We start from the raw sequence: 17601 nt of genomic DNA, 5'->3' as shown, positions 1-17601 counted from the left end.
GAGGTGCAAGGGTGGTACATAAAGGGTGGTACATGTGCTCCCTTCTGTTCTTATACTTAGATGTGAAAAACGTAGATTACTCAAAAATAATGATATGGGGACTGTGTATGCTCTCCTCTTGTAGGCACTACCAGATGCTCTGAGGCAATAACATATTCTCCACTTAAAACATATGCAGTTGTGGGGGAGGGGGCAGGGCAGCCACAATGGGGTTGAAGCTAGGGAGCAGCAGACGTGTGGTGTGCCCTTACAAAAGCACACCATAACTCATGCAGTCATTTAATCATTACCTCTTCCTCCCAGATTTAAATTTCTGAGGGGAGGCCTCAATTCACTAGAATATCCCTGTTTGGGAGTTCACTTAACGAGTTGTTTAATTTTAAGCATATGCCTAAATCCCACTGATTTAAATTTAAAGGTAAGCAAGTGCTTAAAAGCTGTCCTGCATAAGATGTGCTTAAGTATCTTCCTGAATTGGGGCCTTATTGTGTGACCATTATTTTCCCAATATTTCTTTTCCACCAATACAATTGTTGTAGTTGCCACAGGGGTGTTGCATGATCCTCAGTTGTAGAGGAGGTGGTCTGTGTGATCGTAGGTGTGTGAGATGAAGAGGTGTTAAACCTCTCTGTTAAGGTGTGAGCCCCATTGATAAAATAGTTTGAAGACCACCTGTCCTAAACCTTTCTCCAGGAAGGATCTTCCACCTGATAAATCCATTCAGCTTTGTAGCTCTGTTGAAGGTACAGCAGCTGTTCTCAAGTGCAAAACTTTTTCGTTACCTTTTACAGAAATGTGTTTTGAAAGTGACTTAAATGTAGCCCCTTAATATTTTCTCATCTTATCAAGAAGCCCTAGGTGTTTTATAGCTGCTCTAGCCAAAGCAATCTTTGAAGATTTTTGTTTGTTTTGAATTCATGTTGATAAATGACATCCTTTGTATACTAATATGGCACATCGTTTTGTTAAAATAATTGAAACTTGGACCATCAGAACTAAATAAAATCCACACTTTTCCTTACCATTACTATTGTGATTTCTACCAGACACAGAAAAGAAGTTTGGACAGTTACAATTCTACCTAATTTGCACAAGTTATACTAGATAAAAGGAAATGCCCAAGGACTAATCTTTGAAAATATTCATCTCACCACAAAAGCGCATTTTTCTGGCTCAAGTACATCAGCTTCCATAACAAGAATGCCTCATCTGTAATATTACTGACATTTTTTTTCCAGAGAAAGAACAATACGGTTAGGAGCTGAATGTGGATTTTCTCCCCTCTGATAGATATGCACAAAGGAATTTGTATGACTATAAGTCCTTTAGTTAGCCCGAATACAAATCACGTTCAAAGTAAAATCAGACAAGGCATTAGTTTTTAATTTATTTTCCCACTTGAATTGCAAGATTTGCTTGCAATAGTTAATTGTAAATAGTTTTAAGATTCGTGGTAGGTCCATGCGTAAGTAACACAGTAAGAATTATAAAATACTGGCTACTAAACCTATCCAACGTTTCATACAGTTTTTGAATGTTTGTTTCTAGGGATATTTTGGCTAGATCACTAAAATTCTTGGAATCTAAAAGTCATGTTTTCTCTCACTCTTACAGTAGCTGCTGCTCAGTGTAAGCATTGCAGCACTTAACAAAGCTCAAAATTTTAATACGTTTCAGGGCTCATGCAAATTACAAAGCCTGTTTGAAAAACCTGTGTGTGCATGTGCATATCCTGTCACTTACAAAGCTAAAGGTTGCTATCATGATTGACTATCTGAATTGTTACTGAGCTGTGTAGCATTCTGATTCTTCCTCTATATTCAACTAAATATCTTTTAAATTCAGAGAGCGAGAAGTCATTATTTAATGTATTATAATATTGAGCTCTGAAGGTTGACAGGAAAGTGCTTCCAATATTTTCATATCATGACTGTAGAAAATGAATTAATTATGTCATGAGTTTAGTTTTAGCTATCCTCTTTCTGCATTCATTTTATATAAATTACATTTTGAATGGATTCTGACAAGAGTTATAGCAAAGAAAATCATCCAAACTAATCTTAAAAGTTTTTATGGTTCTTGTTTATGATGATTAATTTATCTTGTAACCTTTTAAATAATAGTTGGCTAAAAATGGTGGAGTGGGGAAATGCAGATGAATTTGAGACACTCTCCAGTTGTCTTGAAGGCAATGGCTGATGACACATCAGTGTTTTTTAGTGTTCAGCTGCCATTTACTGCACGTTTCTTTGGAATGCATTGCAAAATCCAGTAATGTGTGGGCCAGGCTAGTGGCACAATGATGCGTAATTACCTTTTTCATGAAAACTGACTTCTTGACGCATAGGTTTAAAAATGCGTAAATTGAGATACCATAGCTCTTGTTCCCAGGGTATATTTAGTATGCTGAATGGTTACTCTTTCTGTGATATTATTTCAGTTTTTCCTAAATGTTTGGGTTTCCTCAGGTGTGAGGACATGGTAGATGTGCGACGGCTAAAGATGCTTCAAATGGTACAGTTATTTAAATGTGAAGAAGATGCTGCTCAGGTAAGGACTGGCTATAGAACTTCACAGTTCTGCTATTTTCAGAGATGTTTGTTGGTTGAACTGTGTGAAATAGTCCTTAAATGCGTATTGAATAATCATGATTGTGCTTTTGTGATGGCATGATGCTTCCAGATATTGAGGGCTTGTATAATGTGGCTACCATATAGCTCTTCACCCAGGCTGTGTCTTGGTACTAAATGCAAACTTTTCTCTATGATGAATCTAATTTAATTGGCAGTCTTGATTATGAAATTTCTAACTATTATATGATTTATGTAATCATACGTCAGGTTTTATCTTAATCTAAATTAAAATGCCTGAATTACAACTCTCTTTTTCTAGACCCATACAGGAACCATCAAACCATTTCTGCAAATATTATGCTGACAAATGCTTTTTTCAATTTTAAAGTATATTTTTCTCTTTTAATTCTTTTAAATTTAAGTCTTTTATTTTGTTTTTAATTACTTCAGAGTATTCATAAAGAGGAAAAGGTTATGGCAATGAATAAAAATAACAGTTTGGAAATTGGGGTTATATACAGAATACAGATTTAGTTGAGACCTTTTCTGATTTTTTAAATGCAGAGCGATTTAAATTCAGCTCGGTGTACTTGATTATTTTCTTTTTAATCCGCTTTAAAGCCAGTTTCTATTCTTTTAATTTACTTCTCTTTTTAAGGCAGTAGAATGGTTAAGTGAACTGTTGGATGCTCTGCTTAAGACCCACATCAGATTGGGAGATGATGCTCAAGAGACCAGAGTTTTGTTGGAAAAGCATCGAAAGTTTTTTGATGTTGCACAGGTGAGTGGTGGATTATCTTCATTCTAGAAACTCACTTTTTGCATAGCTACAGGCAGCTTTTAGCTGTACTTGGTGTAAATTTGGGGGACAGTAGTAGAGTTTCCACTGTTAACTGTTTTTGTAGTTTGCATCCATGCTTTCATAGGTAAATACTGATAACCAAAATCAGTGATTAGATTTAGAAAGATTTTAAAACTGCAGTACCCATATTGATGCTGGCAGTCTTATGACCTTTTTAGGTTCTGGTGGGCACAGGAAATGCAAAGCATAAAAGAAGTTTGATGTTGATAAAAATGGGAGATGTCTGAGACAGTTTTCCTAATGAATTCTGAAGTGATTGCAACAAATGTAGCAAAAATATGGGCAACCATCTGACATTTTGGTAAAGCTGTGCATTACAGTGCAAGAGATGTGGGTTTCATGTTTGTTTCCAGGATATAGGTAACTGGAGATTGAGGCATTACATGGTATCTCAAAAGCAACTCTCATAGATGCAGAGACTCCTGAATGGCATTAAAAAACAACAAAAAAAACCCCCAGAAATATAGCGATCTACTTAGTGAATTAATTATTCACACAATTTGTAGATGATGTATTTTACTGGACTAGATTAGTGCAAGCATGCTTTGTGAAATTACAGCTAAGAGAATTCATCTCTTGCAGGTTTGTCTGTATTGTTACACATTGTCTATTCTGAAGCTGAAATTAGAATTTTACATGTACTCTGTTTTTTCTTTGCAGAGTACTTATGATTATGGGAGACAGTTACTACAGGCTACAGTTGTACTGTGCCAGTCTCTGCGATGCACTTCTAGGTCCTCAGGAGACACACTTCCGAGACTAAACAGAGTATGGAAACAGTTTACAATAACTTCTGAAGAGAGAATACACAGGTTGGAAATGGCTATTGCATTTCATTCAAATGCTGAAAAGGTGAGTTGTTTTAGGAAGAAAAACTAGTTCTCTTTTAGTTGAAGTAAAATGAAAAATAAACATGTAAATTAAATCCTGCTGTGTATTTATTGGACTACAATCGAATTCTGCTTATTTTTCTTTCTACATTTTTAAAACAAAATTAAATAGCATTTTCTATATTGAAAATATATTTTATAGTTCAGCTGTTTGAAATGTAAAATAAATCCCATAAAACTGTCAAAAATGTAAATCATTGTCTCTTCCATTTGATTATGCTAGTCACTTAGCTTTAAATTACTTACGATTGGAACATATTGACACGAGAGGGCTGTATAATCAACAGTAATACCTAAGAGAGAAAAGACAGTCTTTGTGGTTAAGGCACTGGACTAGGAGCCAGAACAACTTGGTTCGCTTTCTGGCTCTGATGCTGACCTTTTGGACAGGCAGGGGGGTTATTGTTAGGAGTAATCTGTGTTGGTATTGTCTTTATCATAAAAGTAGGTGTCCCACAGCTGTCCCCTATAGGGTACTAGTTGTAGTCACAGAGAAGAGTGCGTGTAGCCTACCATAATGTTGTGGGGAAAAACTGCCCTTGCATTAGGTACAGAAGGACTAGCTGGGGGCACTCAAATGCATGAGTTCCAGAAAATGTTAGTTTGTGATTAAGGAAAAGGCAAATTAATTCTTTAGAACATACAGGTTATGATGATTTGGGTAATACGGGTTGTTGGTGCTGTACCACAGAGCAGATGCATGAATGTACATTATCGCTTTTATACAACTGTTTTTAGAAAAAAAATTTATGGCGAGGATCTTAAAATCTATTTATCTCCAATGCACACATCATCATGGTATATGGTAGTCAATATAGGACACAGTGAATGCATAAATTCAAATTGATATTGAAGCACAGTCTTGTTGTAGAGTTAATCCGTATATTCCTGACTTCCAATACTTTTTTTCTTAGTTAGAAATCATTTTGGATTTAAGGGTATTGGGAAGCTCAGGAGATTGGTAATGGGCTACCAAGTCTTGTGGCTATGCTATCATTTCAGACCAAATCTCGGTCAGTAGTGTCTGAAAGCTATTCAAATTTGATGATAAATGGTAAGAGTTGGTAAATGATGCGACTGTCTCAGTCCAGCTCTTAATGGAGAGTTGTCCATATCACAAAAACTTTCATAATTGGAAATAATTCACTGACACATTTGTAGGCACTCTAAGTAGAAAGAAGTGAATGGATATGCAGAGAATTAGCTTCTCACCCATAAAAGTAGGTAGTCTTCCTACAACTATGTTGTGGTATATTGGTGGGACAGTGTGAAGAACCTTGCACTGCTACTGCCCATACGCTTTACCAATTCAGTTGATAAATCAGGACTTCAACATTGCCAGTCTGTTGGCAGACCTTTTACAAGCACCCCTTTTGCTCAAACTTTACCAAAAGAGGAAAAGGATGACTTTGGGTTTAGGTGAAAATATAGTTAAGTACTGACATTAGGTCCAGATCCAGTGTAGCAATTTGTGTGGTCCTGTGTTTTAACCCTTTCACACTTGTTGAACTTTGCATTAGTGTGTAGAGTCTGAAAAACTGGTCGGAGTTCTCAGGACTAATTTGAGTAGCTCCTTTATTATTCATGTACTTGTATTTCAAATTGTTGCTTGGCTTGTTAGCTGATATGGGTTATTTTTGTATGCATTTGAATTAGTTGTTGGAATACCTGGTGGTGAGTTGTGGTTTAATTTTATTGATTTATTCATTTATGTATTTGGAACTGCTTAGCAGTAATGTAAAATGTATTGGCACACAGTGCAGCAGCACAGACTATCTTGTCAAGGTGGGTTAGTCATTTGTGTTAGATTTTTCTGAGTGTACTTTGATTGTTACAAATTGGTCTTACATAAATGTGTACATGAAGATGCATTAAGTATGCTGGTGAATGTCTCTGCAGAAGCTTGATACTGTCCACTCTCTTTTGTTTTACATTTTTGTGTTATTTGTTACAGATTTTGCAAGAATTTCCAGAGCCGCCTGAAGCCATTCATGAAATGGAGCAATTTGATGAAATTGAAGCAGTTGGGAAATCATTGTTGGACAGATTAACAGTGCCTGTAGTTTATCCTGATGGGTATGGAACATGTTATTGTAATACTTTCTCAATATGCTTTTGTGACAGTTTGGCAGTGGTATGATTAGAACATTTAGTTTAAATTGTTCATATTTATAAATATGATCTGAAAAACAGAGTGTACAGTGAGGTGGCAAAATTTGCAGATGATACAAAATTACGCAAAACAGTTGTGTCCAAAGCTGATTACAAAGTGTTACAAAGGGATCTCAATGAACTGGGTGACTGGGCAACACAATGGCAGATGAAATTCAGTGTAAAAGTGCAAAGTAATGTAAAGTATTTGCAACTATAGATCAAAAATTATGGGGTTTCAATTAGCTGTTGTTATTCAAGAAAGACATCTTGGAGTCATGAATAGATATCTATAAACATCTGTTCAATATGGTACAGTAGCTAACAGAATGTAAGGAACCATTATGAAATGGATAGATAAGACAGAAAATACCATAATGCCACTATATAAATCCATATCACGCCCATGCCTTGAACACTGTGCAGTTCTGGTTGCTCCATCTCAAAAAAGATGTATTAGGATTGGAAAAAGTACAGCGAAGAGCAACAAAAATGATTGGGGTATGGAACAGCTTCCATATGAAGAGAGATTAAAAAGTCTGGGACCATTCATCTTAGAAAAGGGATTAAGGGGTATATGGCAGAGGTCTATAAAATCATGAATATTATGGAAAAAGTGAATAGGGAAGTGTTGTTTACCCATCTATGGAACACAAAAACTATGGGTCACTCGATGAAATTAATAGGCAGGAGGTTTAAAGCAAACAAAAGGAAGTACTCCTTCACCCAGTGCACTGTCAACCTGTGAAATTCATTGCCATGGGATGTTGTGACCACCAAAAGTATAACTGGGTTCAAAAAAGAATTAGATATGTTCTTGGAGGATAGGTCCATCAATGGATATAAGCCAAGATGGTCAGGGACACAGTGCCATGTTCTGGGTATCCCTAAACTTCCAACTGCCAAGAGCTAGGATTGGATGACAGCTAGTGGATCACTCCTGGTTTGTTCATTCCCTCTGAAGTATCTGGCACCAGCCACTGTCAGAAGACAAGGTACTGGCTAAATGGACCATTGGTTTGAGCCAGTATGGCTGTTCTAACGTGCTTAAATGCCAATGTAATGAACTTCTATCAGGATTTTTTTTCTTAGGAGTAGAAAAGGGGGCAGTTCCACTCCATAGCTAGCCGATGGGGGGAAAAAAGCAATAGAAATAATCTGCCCATTGCTTTCAACTGTATTATTTATTTTCATGCACTCCATCAACACAAGGCACTCATACTTTGAACTACAGGCTTTGGAGCTTGAGTGAGATGTTCTCCCTCTTAAAAGTGTTGCTGAGTAAGCAAGTAGCCACATTCTGCACCAGCCAAAGTTTTCAAATTGCCTTCAGGTGCAGCTCCAATTAGATACTGCTGCAATAGAAATACAGAAAAGCATGCATGGTTCTTGCTTACATAAGGCCTGGCTCTTCCCAGTGAGCTCACTGTTTATCTTTCGTGAACACTTAAAATTCACCAATTTAATTATTTTTTAAACATGTCTTAATTTCTTTGTCCTTGAAATTTCCATTTAACATACTGAAAACTGGTGAAATGAGTTATCTGAAACAAGACCCAGTTGCTGGTCAGTCAGGGTTTTCCTCCAGGGATGATTGTAACCAGAAATCAAAACAAGTAAACATAGGCAAAATAAAGTACTGGAAACCTCCTCACACAGTCATTCACAAAGTCTTTCCCCTAAGACCTCTGAGCCCTTGGTAGTTATGGTTATATGTAAAGTTTCAACTTTTGGGGCCACCTTAAAAAATGGGCGAAGGTCCCAAGCAGTCATTTCCTCCTCCTGATTGCTTTCCAGGCAACCAGCCCAAAGACCAAGCTTATCCCAGACTCTGAAATGCTGGCAGGCTGGGGTACTACTCCTTCATTTCATTTGGTGGAGGTGCGACAGCTCACCACTGCTGCTCTTTGTATTTTAAAATGTTGCTCATGCCTTTTGTCTCCTTACACTTAGCTGTCAGAATGATGGAAGGAGCATTTCCAGTGCAAATATTTATTCATAAATTAATTGATGCTTTTGCTGCCTGCCATCATTCTTGCAAATAGAAACTTGTTCATCTGAATGTTTATGAATCCTGGCAAAGCCAGTCTGAGTGTTTTATTTGTGGGAATATTTATCTATACTTTTTCTTCATTTAATCCTCGCTGGTATCAGTCATTCTTATAATGCTCATTGGGTTAAGACCCATTTCGCTGGAAGAAATACTATCTCTTAGGCCAAATCCAATGCTTACCTAGAATGGGTTGGCACAACTGCTGTGTGCTCTTCCATATATACATTATAGCAGGGGTGGGCAAATTACAGCCCGCAGGCAGGATCCAGCCTGTCAGGGCTTTGCATCTGGCCCACGGAATTGCCACCCCCTTGGCGCCGTGGGCCCCATGCCGCTGCTGGAAGCAGCCGGCACCACGTGCCTGTGGGGGAGATGGGGCAGGGGGCTCTGTGCTCTGCCCTCGCCTCCAGGCACTGCCCCACGCAGCTCCCATTGGTTGGGAATGGGGAACCGCAGCCAATGGGAGCTTTGGGGGAGGTACCCGCAGGGGAAGGCAGCGCGCGGAGCTCTCTGCCTTCCCCTCCCCGAGGGGCCACAGAGACGTGGTGTCGGCCGCTTGTGGGATTGGTGCAGGGCCAGGGCAGACAGGGAGCCTGTCTTAGCACCACTGCATGCCGCTGCCATCCTGGAGCCACTCCAGGTAAGTGGTGCCTGGTCAGAGCCCGCACCCCGAATCCCTCCTGCACCCCAACCCCCTCCCCTGAGCCCCTTCCTGCACACTGCACCCCCTCCCACACTCCGCACTGCCTCCTGCACCCCAACCCCCTGCCCCAGCCCTACATTCACGGCCCTGCATTCAATTTTCCCAAACAGATGTGGCCCTCAGGCCAAAAACTTTGCCCACCCCTGCATTATAGAGTAGACAAGTATGCTTTTTGAAGAACTGCTCTGATTTCTGTTCCTGAGAAGCAATCTTACCTTTGGTTAGAGCAATTGCTGTTTAGTTTGTATCTTGTTAATGAGACTTTGTCCATTTCTGGGAACAGAATATCTTTCTTACATGGAAATAGTGTTTTTCTGATAAACTGTGTCCATCTGTAATGCCTCACATGTAGTTGCTATTTTATGTGGTTATAGTAGTGCTAGTATTTTTTTAATAGTCCCTTCTCTGAAATGTCACCTCTTTTTAAGGATCGTCAGGTTTTTTTTATTGTGCTTTGCACTTCTCTGGATAAATTACTGTAAGGGACATTTGTCAACTTAAAAATCATACTTCTGTCTGAACAGTTTTTATCTTCTTCTCTTCTTACTTGCAACACCACTGATTGCTGTAGTTGAAAGAGATGAGAGGAAAAATATTTTTCTCAATTTTTTTCAGTGTACTTTGTGCATTTGACATTTTTGGTATAGTCAGCTTCTCTGTTCCTGGTATAGTTGTCAGTAAAGTATTTCTTCTATAGGTCTTTTCCATAGCAAGAGTGGAGAAAAAGCGCTTTTTTTTGAGAGAGAGAGCAAGGGACTATGGTTGAAAAACCACAAGAATTGACAGGTGGACTCAGAGGCAAGTGTACTACCTGAAATCACTTTTGACTCATTTTTTTAAAGTTGATTAGATTTGAAATTGACAGTGTCCCTATATGATTGAGTGTGCCATCCCTTTCTTTAACCAATTTCACTCTAACCTCCTCTATCTCCTAGCTTGTAAGTACTGTCTGTTTTTTCCTGCAAGTTCAGCTTTCATGGTTAGGGAAGGTAACAGCAGTCTCAGGACAGCCAGTAATGGTGCTGCAATGTCATTGATCACTTGTGTCTGTTGTTATATGATGAAATCAAAACCCCATTAGTAAGACAATGACTTTGTCAATCAGAGAAGTAGCATTTACATAAGAAAAACTTCATATTCTTTTAGCATAAAGTAAATTAATTAAATGGACAGTTTTCATAGATTCATAGATACTAAGGTCAGAAGGGACCATTCTGATCATCTAGTCCGACCTCCTGCACAGCGCAGGCCACAGAATCTCACCCACCCACTCCTATGAAAAACCTCACCCATGTCTGAGCTATTGAAGTCCTTAAATCATGGTTCAAAGACTTCAAGGAGCAGAGAAGCCTCCCTCAAGTCACCCATGCCCCATGCTACAGAGGAAGGCGAAAAACCTCCAGGGCCTCTCCAATCTGCCCTGGAGGAAAATTCCTTCCCGACCCCAAATATGGCGATCAGCTAAACCCTGAGAATATGGGCAGGATTCACCAGCCAGATACTACAGAAAATTCTTTCCTGGGTAACTCAGATCCCATCCATCTAATATCCCATCTCAGGGGATTTGGCCTATTTACCCTGAATATTTAAAGATCAATTACTTACCAAAATCCCATTATCCCATCATACCATCTCCTCCATAAACTTATCGAGTAGAATCTTAAAACCAGATAGATCTTTTGCCCCCACTGCTTCCCTTGGAAGGCTATTCCAAAACTTCACTCCTCTGATGGTTAAAAACCTTCGTCTGATTTCAAGTCTAAACTTCCTGGTGGCCAGTTTATACCCATTTGTTCTTGTGTCCACATTGGTGCTGAGCTTAAATAATTCCTCTCCCTCTCCTGTATTTATCCCTCTGATATATTTATAGAGAGCAATCATATCTCCCCTCAACCTTCTTTTAGTTAGGCTAAACAAGCCAAGCTCCTTGAGTCTCCTTTCATAAGACAAGTTTTCCATTCCTCGGATCATCCTAGTAGCCCTTCTCTGTACCTGCTCCAGTTTGAATTCATCCTTTTTAAACATGGGAGACCAGAACTGCACACAGTATTCTAGGTGAGGTCTCACTAGTGCCTTGTATAACGGTACTAAAACCTCCTTATCCCTACTGGAAATGCCTCTCCTGATGCATCCCAAAACTGCATTAGCTTTTTTTCACAGCCATATCACATTGGCAGCTCATAGTCATCCTATGATCAACCAATACTCCAAGGTCCTTCTCCTCTTCCGTTACTTCTAATTGATGCATCCCCAACTTATAACTAAAATTCTTGTTATTAATCCCTAAATGCATAACCTTACACTTCTCACTATTAAATTTCATCCTATTACTATTACTCCAGTTTACAAGGTCATCCAGATCCTCCTGTATTATATCCCGATCCTTCTCCGAATTGGCAATACCTCCCAGCTTTGTATCATCTGCAAACTTTATTAGCACACTCCCACTTTTTGTGCCAAGGTCAGTAATAAAAAGATTAAATAAGATTGGTCCCAAAACCGATCCCTGAGGAACTCCACTGGTAACCTCCCTCCAACCTGACAGTTCGCCTTTCAGTATAGCTTTTCTTGTAGCTGTAAGGAGATATGTAATGTAAGTTAATATATTATGAATTTGCATAGCACATTTTGGGTGTTACTGCAATACAAATACCCTTTTTACTGTGTTGTAACATTTATTAAACAAACATTTGCCTTGTTGACTCTTTGGACATTAAAGTAAAAATGCCAATAACAATTACACATTTTTTAAAAATGGATTTGGTCCTCAGAAGTACCAGACTGGCCATCCTGCAGCTACAGAATAGAGCAAATGTAGCACAGGGAGTGGCAAAGCAAATGTATGTTGACCTGCTAACATGCTTCATAGCTGTTCTGAAGGGACTGTTTTGGTGAATGAGTGGATAGCTCAGTCTCCATATTCATTCTGTCGTGGGTTTATTTTCTGAGCAGTCATAGCAAAATTACAATTTAGGGTCTGCTCTAAAGCCCACTGAAGTTGACGTTTAAAATTACAGGCAGAAAAGAACCTATATTTCTATGCTGTTTGAAGTTTCAGGAGTTTATTTGTATTCACATGACAATTCTAGTACAGTTTTACCTTTGTGTTTGTTTTTTTAGTACTGAGCAGTACTTTGGGAGCCCAAGTGACATGGCTTCCACAGCAGAACACATTAGAGAGAAGATGAAGCTACTTAGCCTGAAAAAGCAGCAGCTGAGACAACCAGAAGCCACTACCCCAGAGAGCTAATAGACTGGACCCTTATCTACCAGCTCAGAATAAGACTTCAGTTTGTAACCCAGCATGTCGTCTAAATATTACAGCATTTAACATAATGCATTTCATAGCCATCATAAAAGCCTCATCTTTTTCAAAGTAAACATTGCTCGTCAACATCGTAACACTGTACATCTGCCAAGCCATAATTATTTAACATGCTATGAAACCATAGATTTCAAGTATCTTATGAAAAGGAACTGTAAACCTTGCACTGAAAAATTGCGGTAAAGCTTTACCCTGACCTGTCAGTTGCTTCTTAGTTAATCAGCTGACATAAGCTTTGAATGGTGCTAATCAGAATGTAGAAATTCCACATATGAAACAGTAGCTCTCTTAAACCCCATTCCCCCAGTGATGTAGTATTTTTAGGCTGTAGGTAAGCTACCTGTTTGCGTAGACAGTGGTGACCCTATAATTTTAATTTGTAATACTTTAAAAATGACCATTTCTGTTGTGCCAATATGCAACCTGCCCATAAAATCTTTGATTTTTCAGATTCATTAAACAGATGTTTTCCTATTTGTATTGATATGTATTAAAAGCTGATTGTGCTTAATAAAAACCGTCTTTTAAAAATCTGATACAAATTGGTTGTTATGATTTATCTTCCCAAATGCGAATACTCTGTTCGTTACACACTCAAAGTTGGTAAAACCACATTTTTACGAAGTCTGTGTCATTCTTCTTAAGGGTCACATTATGGTACCCTTACTCGCTGAGTAATGCCTTCTTTAGGAGTAGTTCCACTGACATCAGTGGAACTACTTCTGGAGCAAGTTAGGAGGGTGTTACAATCTGGCCCTCAATGACTGATTTTTTTTTTTATTTGTTTTTAAACCAGGAAAAGTCAGAAGTGCACAATAGCAAACTGTTATGAACTGTTCATGGTTGGTAGGTGTTTTCTGTGTTTCATTTATGATCTTTTGACACCTATAATGGGAGAGGGTGGTCTGTGCCCTTTGGATTGAGGATGTTGAGCAGTGTGGACTCTAGACGCCTTCCCTATTGCTTCTCAGTGGTTGAAGATTTTCATTTCCTTAGAAGTGGTCGATATGAAATTCCCAAACAGTTTAAAACCATGGGGATTGTAATAAAACAAGATTTATTAAGCATAGGAAATCAGATTAAAAGAAAATAAACTCTATGCATAATTTGGCTAGCCTTTCACCCTGCAAAAACTAATTCAGATACATACCATTCATGTACCTACAGGAAAGTGAAGTCTCACATTTCCAGAGTATGTATCCTTTTCTCCCATCTGATCCTTTTTCAAAACTAGCATGTCAAAAAGTCAGCTTGCTGTTTTAGGTGTCCTGTGTCATCTCTCCCACTTACTTGACTCATAGAACTGCTGTACTTTTTTGGATTTCTTTGATGTACTTGATTTCAAAGCGTGTGTCTGCAGAAAGAGGAGCATTCGGCTGTCTCTTATGGCTTTTTCTCCAAATAAATTTATCATTGTAATGGTTGGATTGGCTACACCGTCAGTTTCCTGTGCGGGAGGGGGTTCCATAAATCTTTCATAATTTAAAAAGTTCCTTGCAAGTTAGGTATATTCACACAGTAGTTGTTTAAGTTCATCATCGCTTAAAACCTACTCAGTGAGCTCTCTGCCTTCCTTCTAGACTAAGGCCCGTGCTTTCTCATGTTAATAATGGTCCTGGCTAGAAGCTTCAAACTAAATCTATCTTGTCTGCTTTTGAGGAGATGGTTCACTTTTTCTGAGTTATTCTCTAAACTTTATTTAGCTCTATATGAAATGTGAGTTAATGATAAAGAGCAACTTGTCAAGAAGGAAACCAATTTAAATTTCAAATTTTGAGGGGTTTCTAAATAGTAAATATATATTTCTTTACAAAGTTTTATAAAACCCCACTTTATATTCTTTAAAAGAAACTGATCCTCAATGTAACTTGTTTACTAATTATTTGTCACTTTCAACTTTGGCAAATAACTTCTTCATGGAGTGAAGGTAATTATCTAACAATTGGGGCTATTTTAAATTATTATATTCAAAGTGAACTGTTTACGTCTAGTTGAAATTGTGAATAAATAAATAGTGATTTTTCATTACAGCAAATGGCAAATCATGTCTCATAGTACTTTGGCAAGAAATATAGAATCTTTTACAGTGCACGAATATATAATGTACTACTGCATCTAACTTATTTTTACAGTATATTTATGTAATGTTATTTCAGAATAAGGTTTACAGTACTTTACAGTATAAACACTCATTTTAAAGGTTTCTTTATTACAATAACCAATTTTAAGTCAGGTTGAATTGTTTGATTCTAAGCAATGAGAATGTGCTTGTTATGTTCTGGTTAATTTTTGGGATGAGAGAACTTTACTTGGGAAGAGCAAACAGAATGAACGGTATTTAACACAAGACACAAATGTGAAATTAAATCAAGCCATTAATAAGCACAAAGTCTCCACTTTCACAAAAGTTGTTTATAAAATTTTATTTGTTGAAGACCATAAATAAGGGGCTGCAGCATAAAATCCTGGGAGAATGCTAGTGTTCAAAACAATACATTTGCTTGTTATAAACTAAGGCTATTTGCATATTTGTGTTCTACTTGATGGTTCAATAACATACTCTAATACAGGGCAGTTTGTAACCACGTGGTGCGTCCAGCCTGACTGTATCTCATATGAGATACATACGTAATAACTAAGATGTGTTCCCTGCCCCATAGCCTCTGCGCATGTAGCTTTTGGCTATGGCTATGAAGACTGTTATGGCTACAGGAATGAAGATTAAGTTGTGCCCAGCTGCAACAGGACACAAGCCAAGGATTGCCAAAGCACATTGGCACTCTGACCACACCCCCTTTCCTTTGGTCCAGTCCCTGACATGGCCCCTGTGCTATGCTAGCTCTGTGTCACAGAGGGAAATCCCTCTATAGTTCTATAGCATAGAACATCTAGAATGGGGAAAGGTGGGAATCTACCCCTGTATCTTTTGAAAGAAGAAATGGCTATAGTTTCTCAGTTCCAATTGCATAAGTGCCTGTTGTCTCTACAAATCCTTCCTTCCTATCGATGCTCTTGAGCTCAACTCTTACAACTAAAGATTTAATTTAATATAATTTCTTTAAAGCTGTATTGAATTTAGCTAATTGGGAACGTCTTCATGATGGCTTGGTATTAATTATATCTATTTCTGGTGATATTGTGCTACTGGACTCTACAAATGTATAGCCCTTAGCACTACCCAAGAGGATGGGACCTTATACATGGGGAATCTTGAAGGTTACAACTGTGTTTAAACAATCTGTGTTGTAACTTGTCTGTTACTGAAAGGTGTTCAGCCACAATAACAAAGTAGTTAACAAAGGTTAACAAAGTAGTTAGATCTCCTTACTCTCATTCAAAGGAACAAGCCAGAGGGGAGCAGTCAAGGCCTCAATCCATGCACACAACAGCTGCAACAGCCAACAGATGTGAACTCCAGGGCTAGCAAGAGTGAGTGACCTCTTTTTTTAGACGATCAAGTCTCCCAGAGTTAAAATAAATCCCTCCAATCATTTAACTGGTTTATGACGTCTCTGGGAAGACACTTGTTATCCCTTGTAAAAGAGGCAAATCCTGGAACAGAAAATACACAAATAGAAAGGCGAAGAGTTAAGATTTCACAGCTGTTCCACTTCTTCACAAGTACTGTGAATCCTGTCAGATTGATTTTCCTCATTGTTACATTGCTAGCATAGGTTCTTAAAACATCACTCTCCGGTGGGTAACATTCTGGTGTGACTTCACCCTGGAACCTAAATCTGGTGTTTAAAAATCTAACTGATCCATCATTTGAACCATTATGCTATATGTCTGTCTGACTTCCTATATCTTTGCTACTCAATTAATTAATTGATACTTAATTAGCCCCATCTCCATAGTACCAGATGCCTTTCTGTCAATCTGTTCCATCTTGTATTTAGCTGTGACACTCTGGTTACCTTTTCCAGACCTGAAGAAGAGCTCTGAAACTTGAAAGATTGTCTCTTCCACCCACGGAATTTGATCCAATAAAAGGTATTGCCTCATTTATCTTGTCTATATTTTCTCTATTAATGTTACTTTTCATTTCACAGAGTAAGGAAGCGGGGAAACAGAACTGAAATACTCCGAAGTTCCATTGCATATAGAAAACCAAAGGGCATTTTAATAAGTCTTAAGTTTGGATGCTGGGAATGGGGTTTTTTGGGTGTGCGTGTGGGGCCGGGGGGGAAGTAGGGCACTACATAAGGGAAAAAAAAAAAGTACTCACAGGTAATTTACTGCAACTCTGAACTGAGGCACTGTAAGGCGTTGTTCCTCACTGCATGTGTAATAAAGCATTTCTGGTAATATATGGTGCTGTTTTGTTTCCAGTGCAAAGGCATCAACAAAATGTTGGATGTACAAGGTATATGATGGGCCTGATGCTTTGATGACCCAACTGTCACCATGTCCCTTGCTCTTAAAATTTTTCATCTGCTCCTATGGAATCACCTGTGTATCTTATTGAAAATATATTAAAGTATATTGTGCAGGTATCTTCAAAATCATGCAGACTTGTGGAACCATTTTTTTAAATTGCTAAATAGGTTTTCTATATTTCTATCTTTCTATATAAAGAAAAAACTTTGATATACTTCAACAGTTTTGTAGGCAATTTATATCATATAGTCTACTATTAATATTAGCAAAAAGAAAAGGAGTACTTGTGGCACCTTAGAGACTAGATCATACCTGTGGGAACACCTAACACTGTTGGTGCTGTACAGATGTGAGTGACTCTGAATACCAGAGCTCCTTCTGATTTTTTTATAATCAGACATCTTTTAAGAACTCTGAGCAGACTCAAGGTAAATGTTCTTCCTTTTTGAGGATGAGCTGGGAAGAGATTTCCATGAAATTTCAGTTACAAAACATAAACAGTAGGGATATTGAGTGTCCTTGACAACTGCTTTAGACAGTTTGCAAAAACTTTGTACTTGCATAAAAAAACCAATTTTTTTTTTAAATTACATCCAAGAACACAGGTATACACAGACTTGAGACTTGTATCTGAGTCTTCCATGCTATAATCAGACGTGACTGC

General features: G+C 38.2%; 1 protein-coding gene across 15 annotated transcripts in view; it reads left to right on the top strand.

Moving 5' to 3' along the window:
- The window catches only part of SESTD1 (SEC14 and spectrin domain containing 1), a 126036-nt gene extending 112946 nt beyond the window's left edge, over window positions 1-13090 (top strand). For all 15 annotated transcript variants that reach the window (XM_043505421.1, XM_038422450.2, XM_038422445.2 and 12 more), the window contains 5 exons: window positions 2469-2550; window positions 3232-3354; window positions 4096-4287; window positions 6280-6401; window positions 12353-13090. In XM_043505421.1, the coding sequence (XP_043361356.1) occupies window positions 2469-2550; window positions 3232-3354; window positions 4096-4287; window positions 6280-6401; window positions 12353-12482 (649 nt within the window). In that variant the 3' untranslated portion in view covers window positions 12483-13090. The remainder of the gene's footprint in view (window positions 1-2468; window positions 2551-3231; window positions 3355-4095; window positions 4288-6279; window positions 6402-12352) is intronic.
- Window positions 13091-17601: the final 4511 nt, after the last annotated feature.

The sequence above is a fragment of the Dermochelys coriacea genome, chromosome 11 (genome assembly GCF_009764565.3).
Source record: "Dermochelys coriacea isolate rDerCor1 chromosome 11, rDerCor1.pri.v4, whole genome shotgun sequence".
NCBI lineage: Eukaryota > Metazoa > Chordata > Testudines > Dermochelyidae > Dermochelys > Dermochelys coriacea.
The sequence above is the reverse complement of the archived record's forward strand: the minus strand, read 5'-3'. Positions and strand labels throughout refer to the sequence as shown.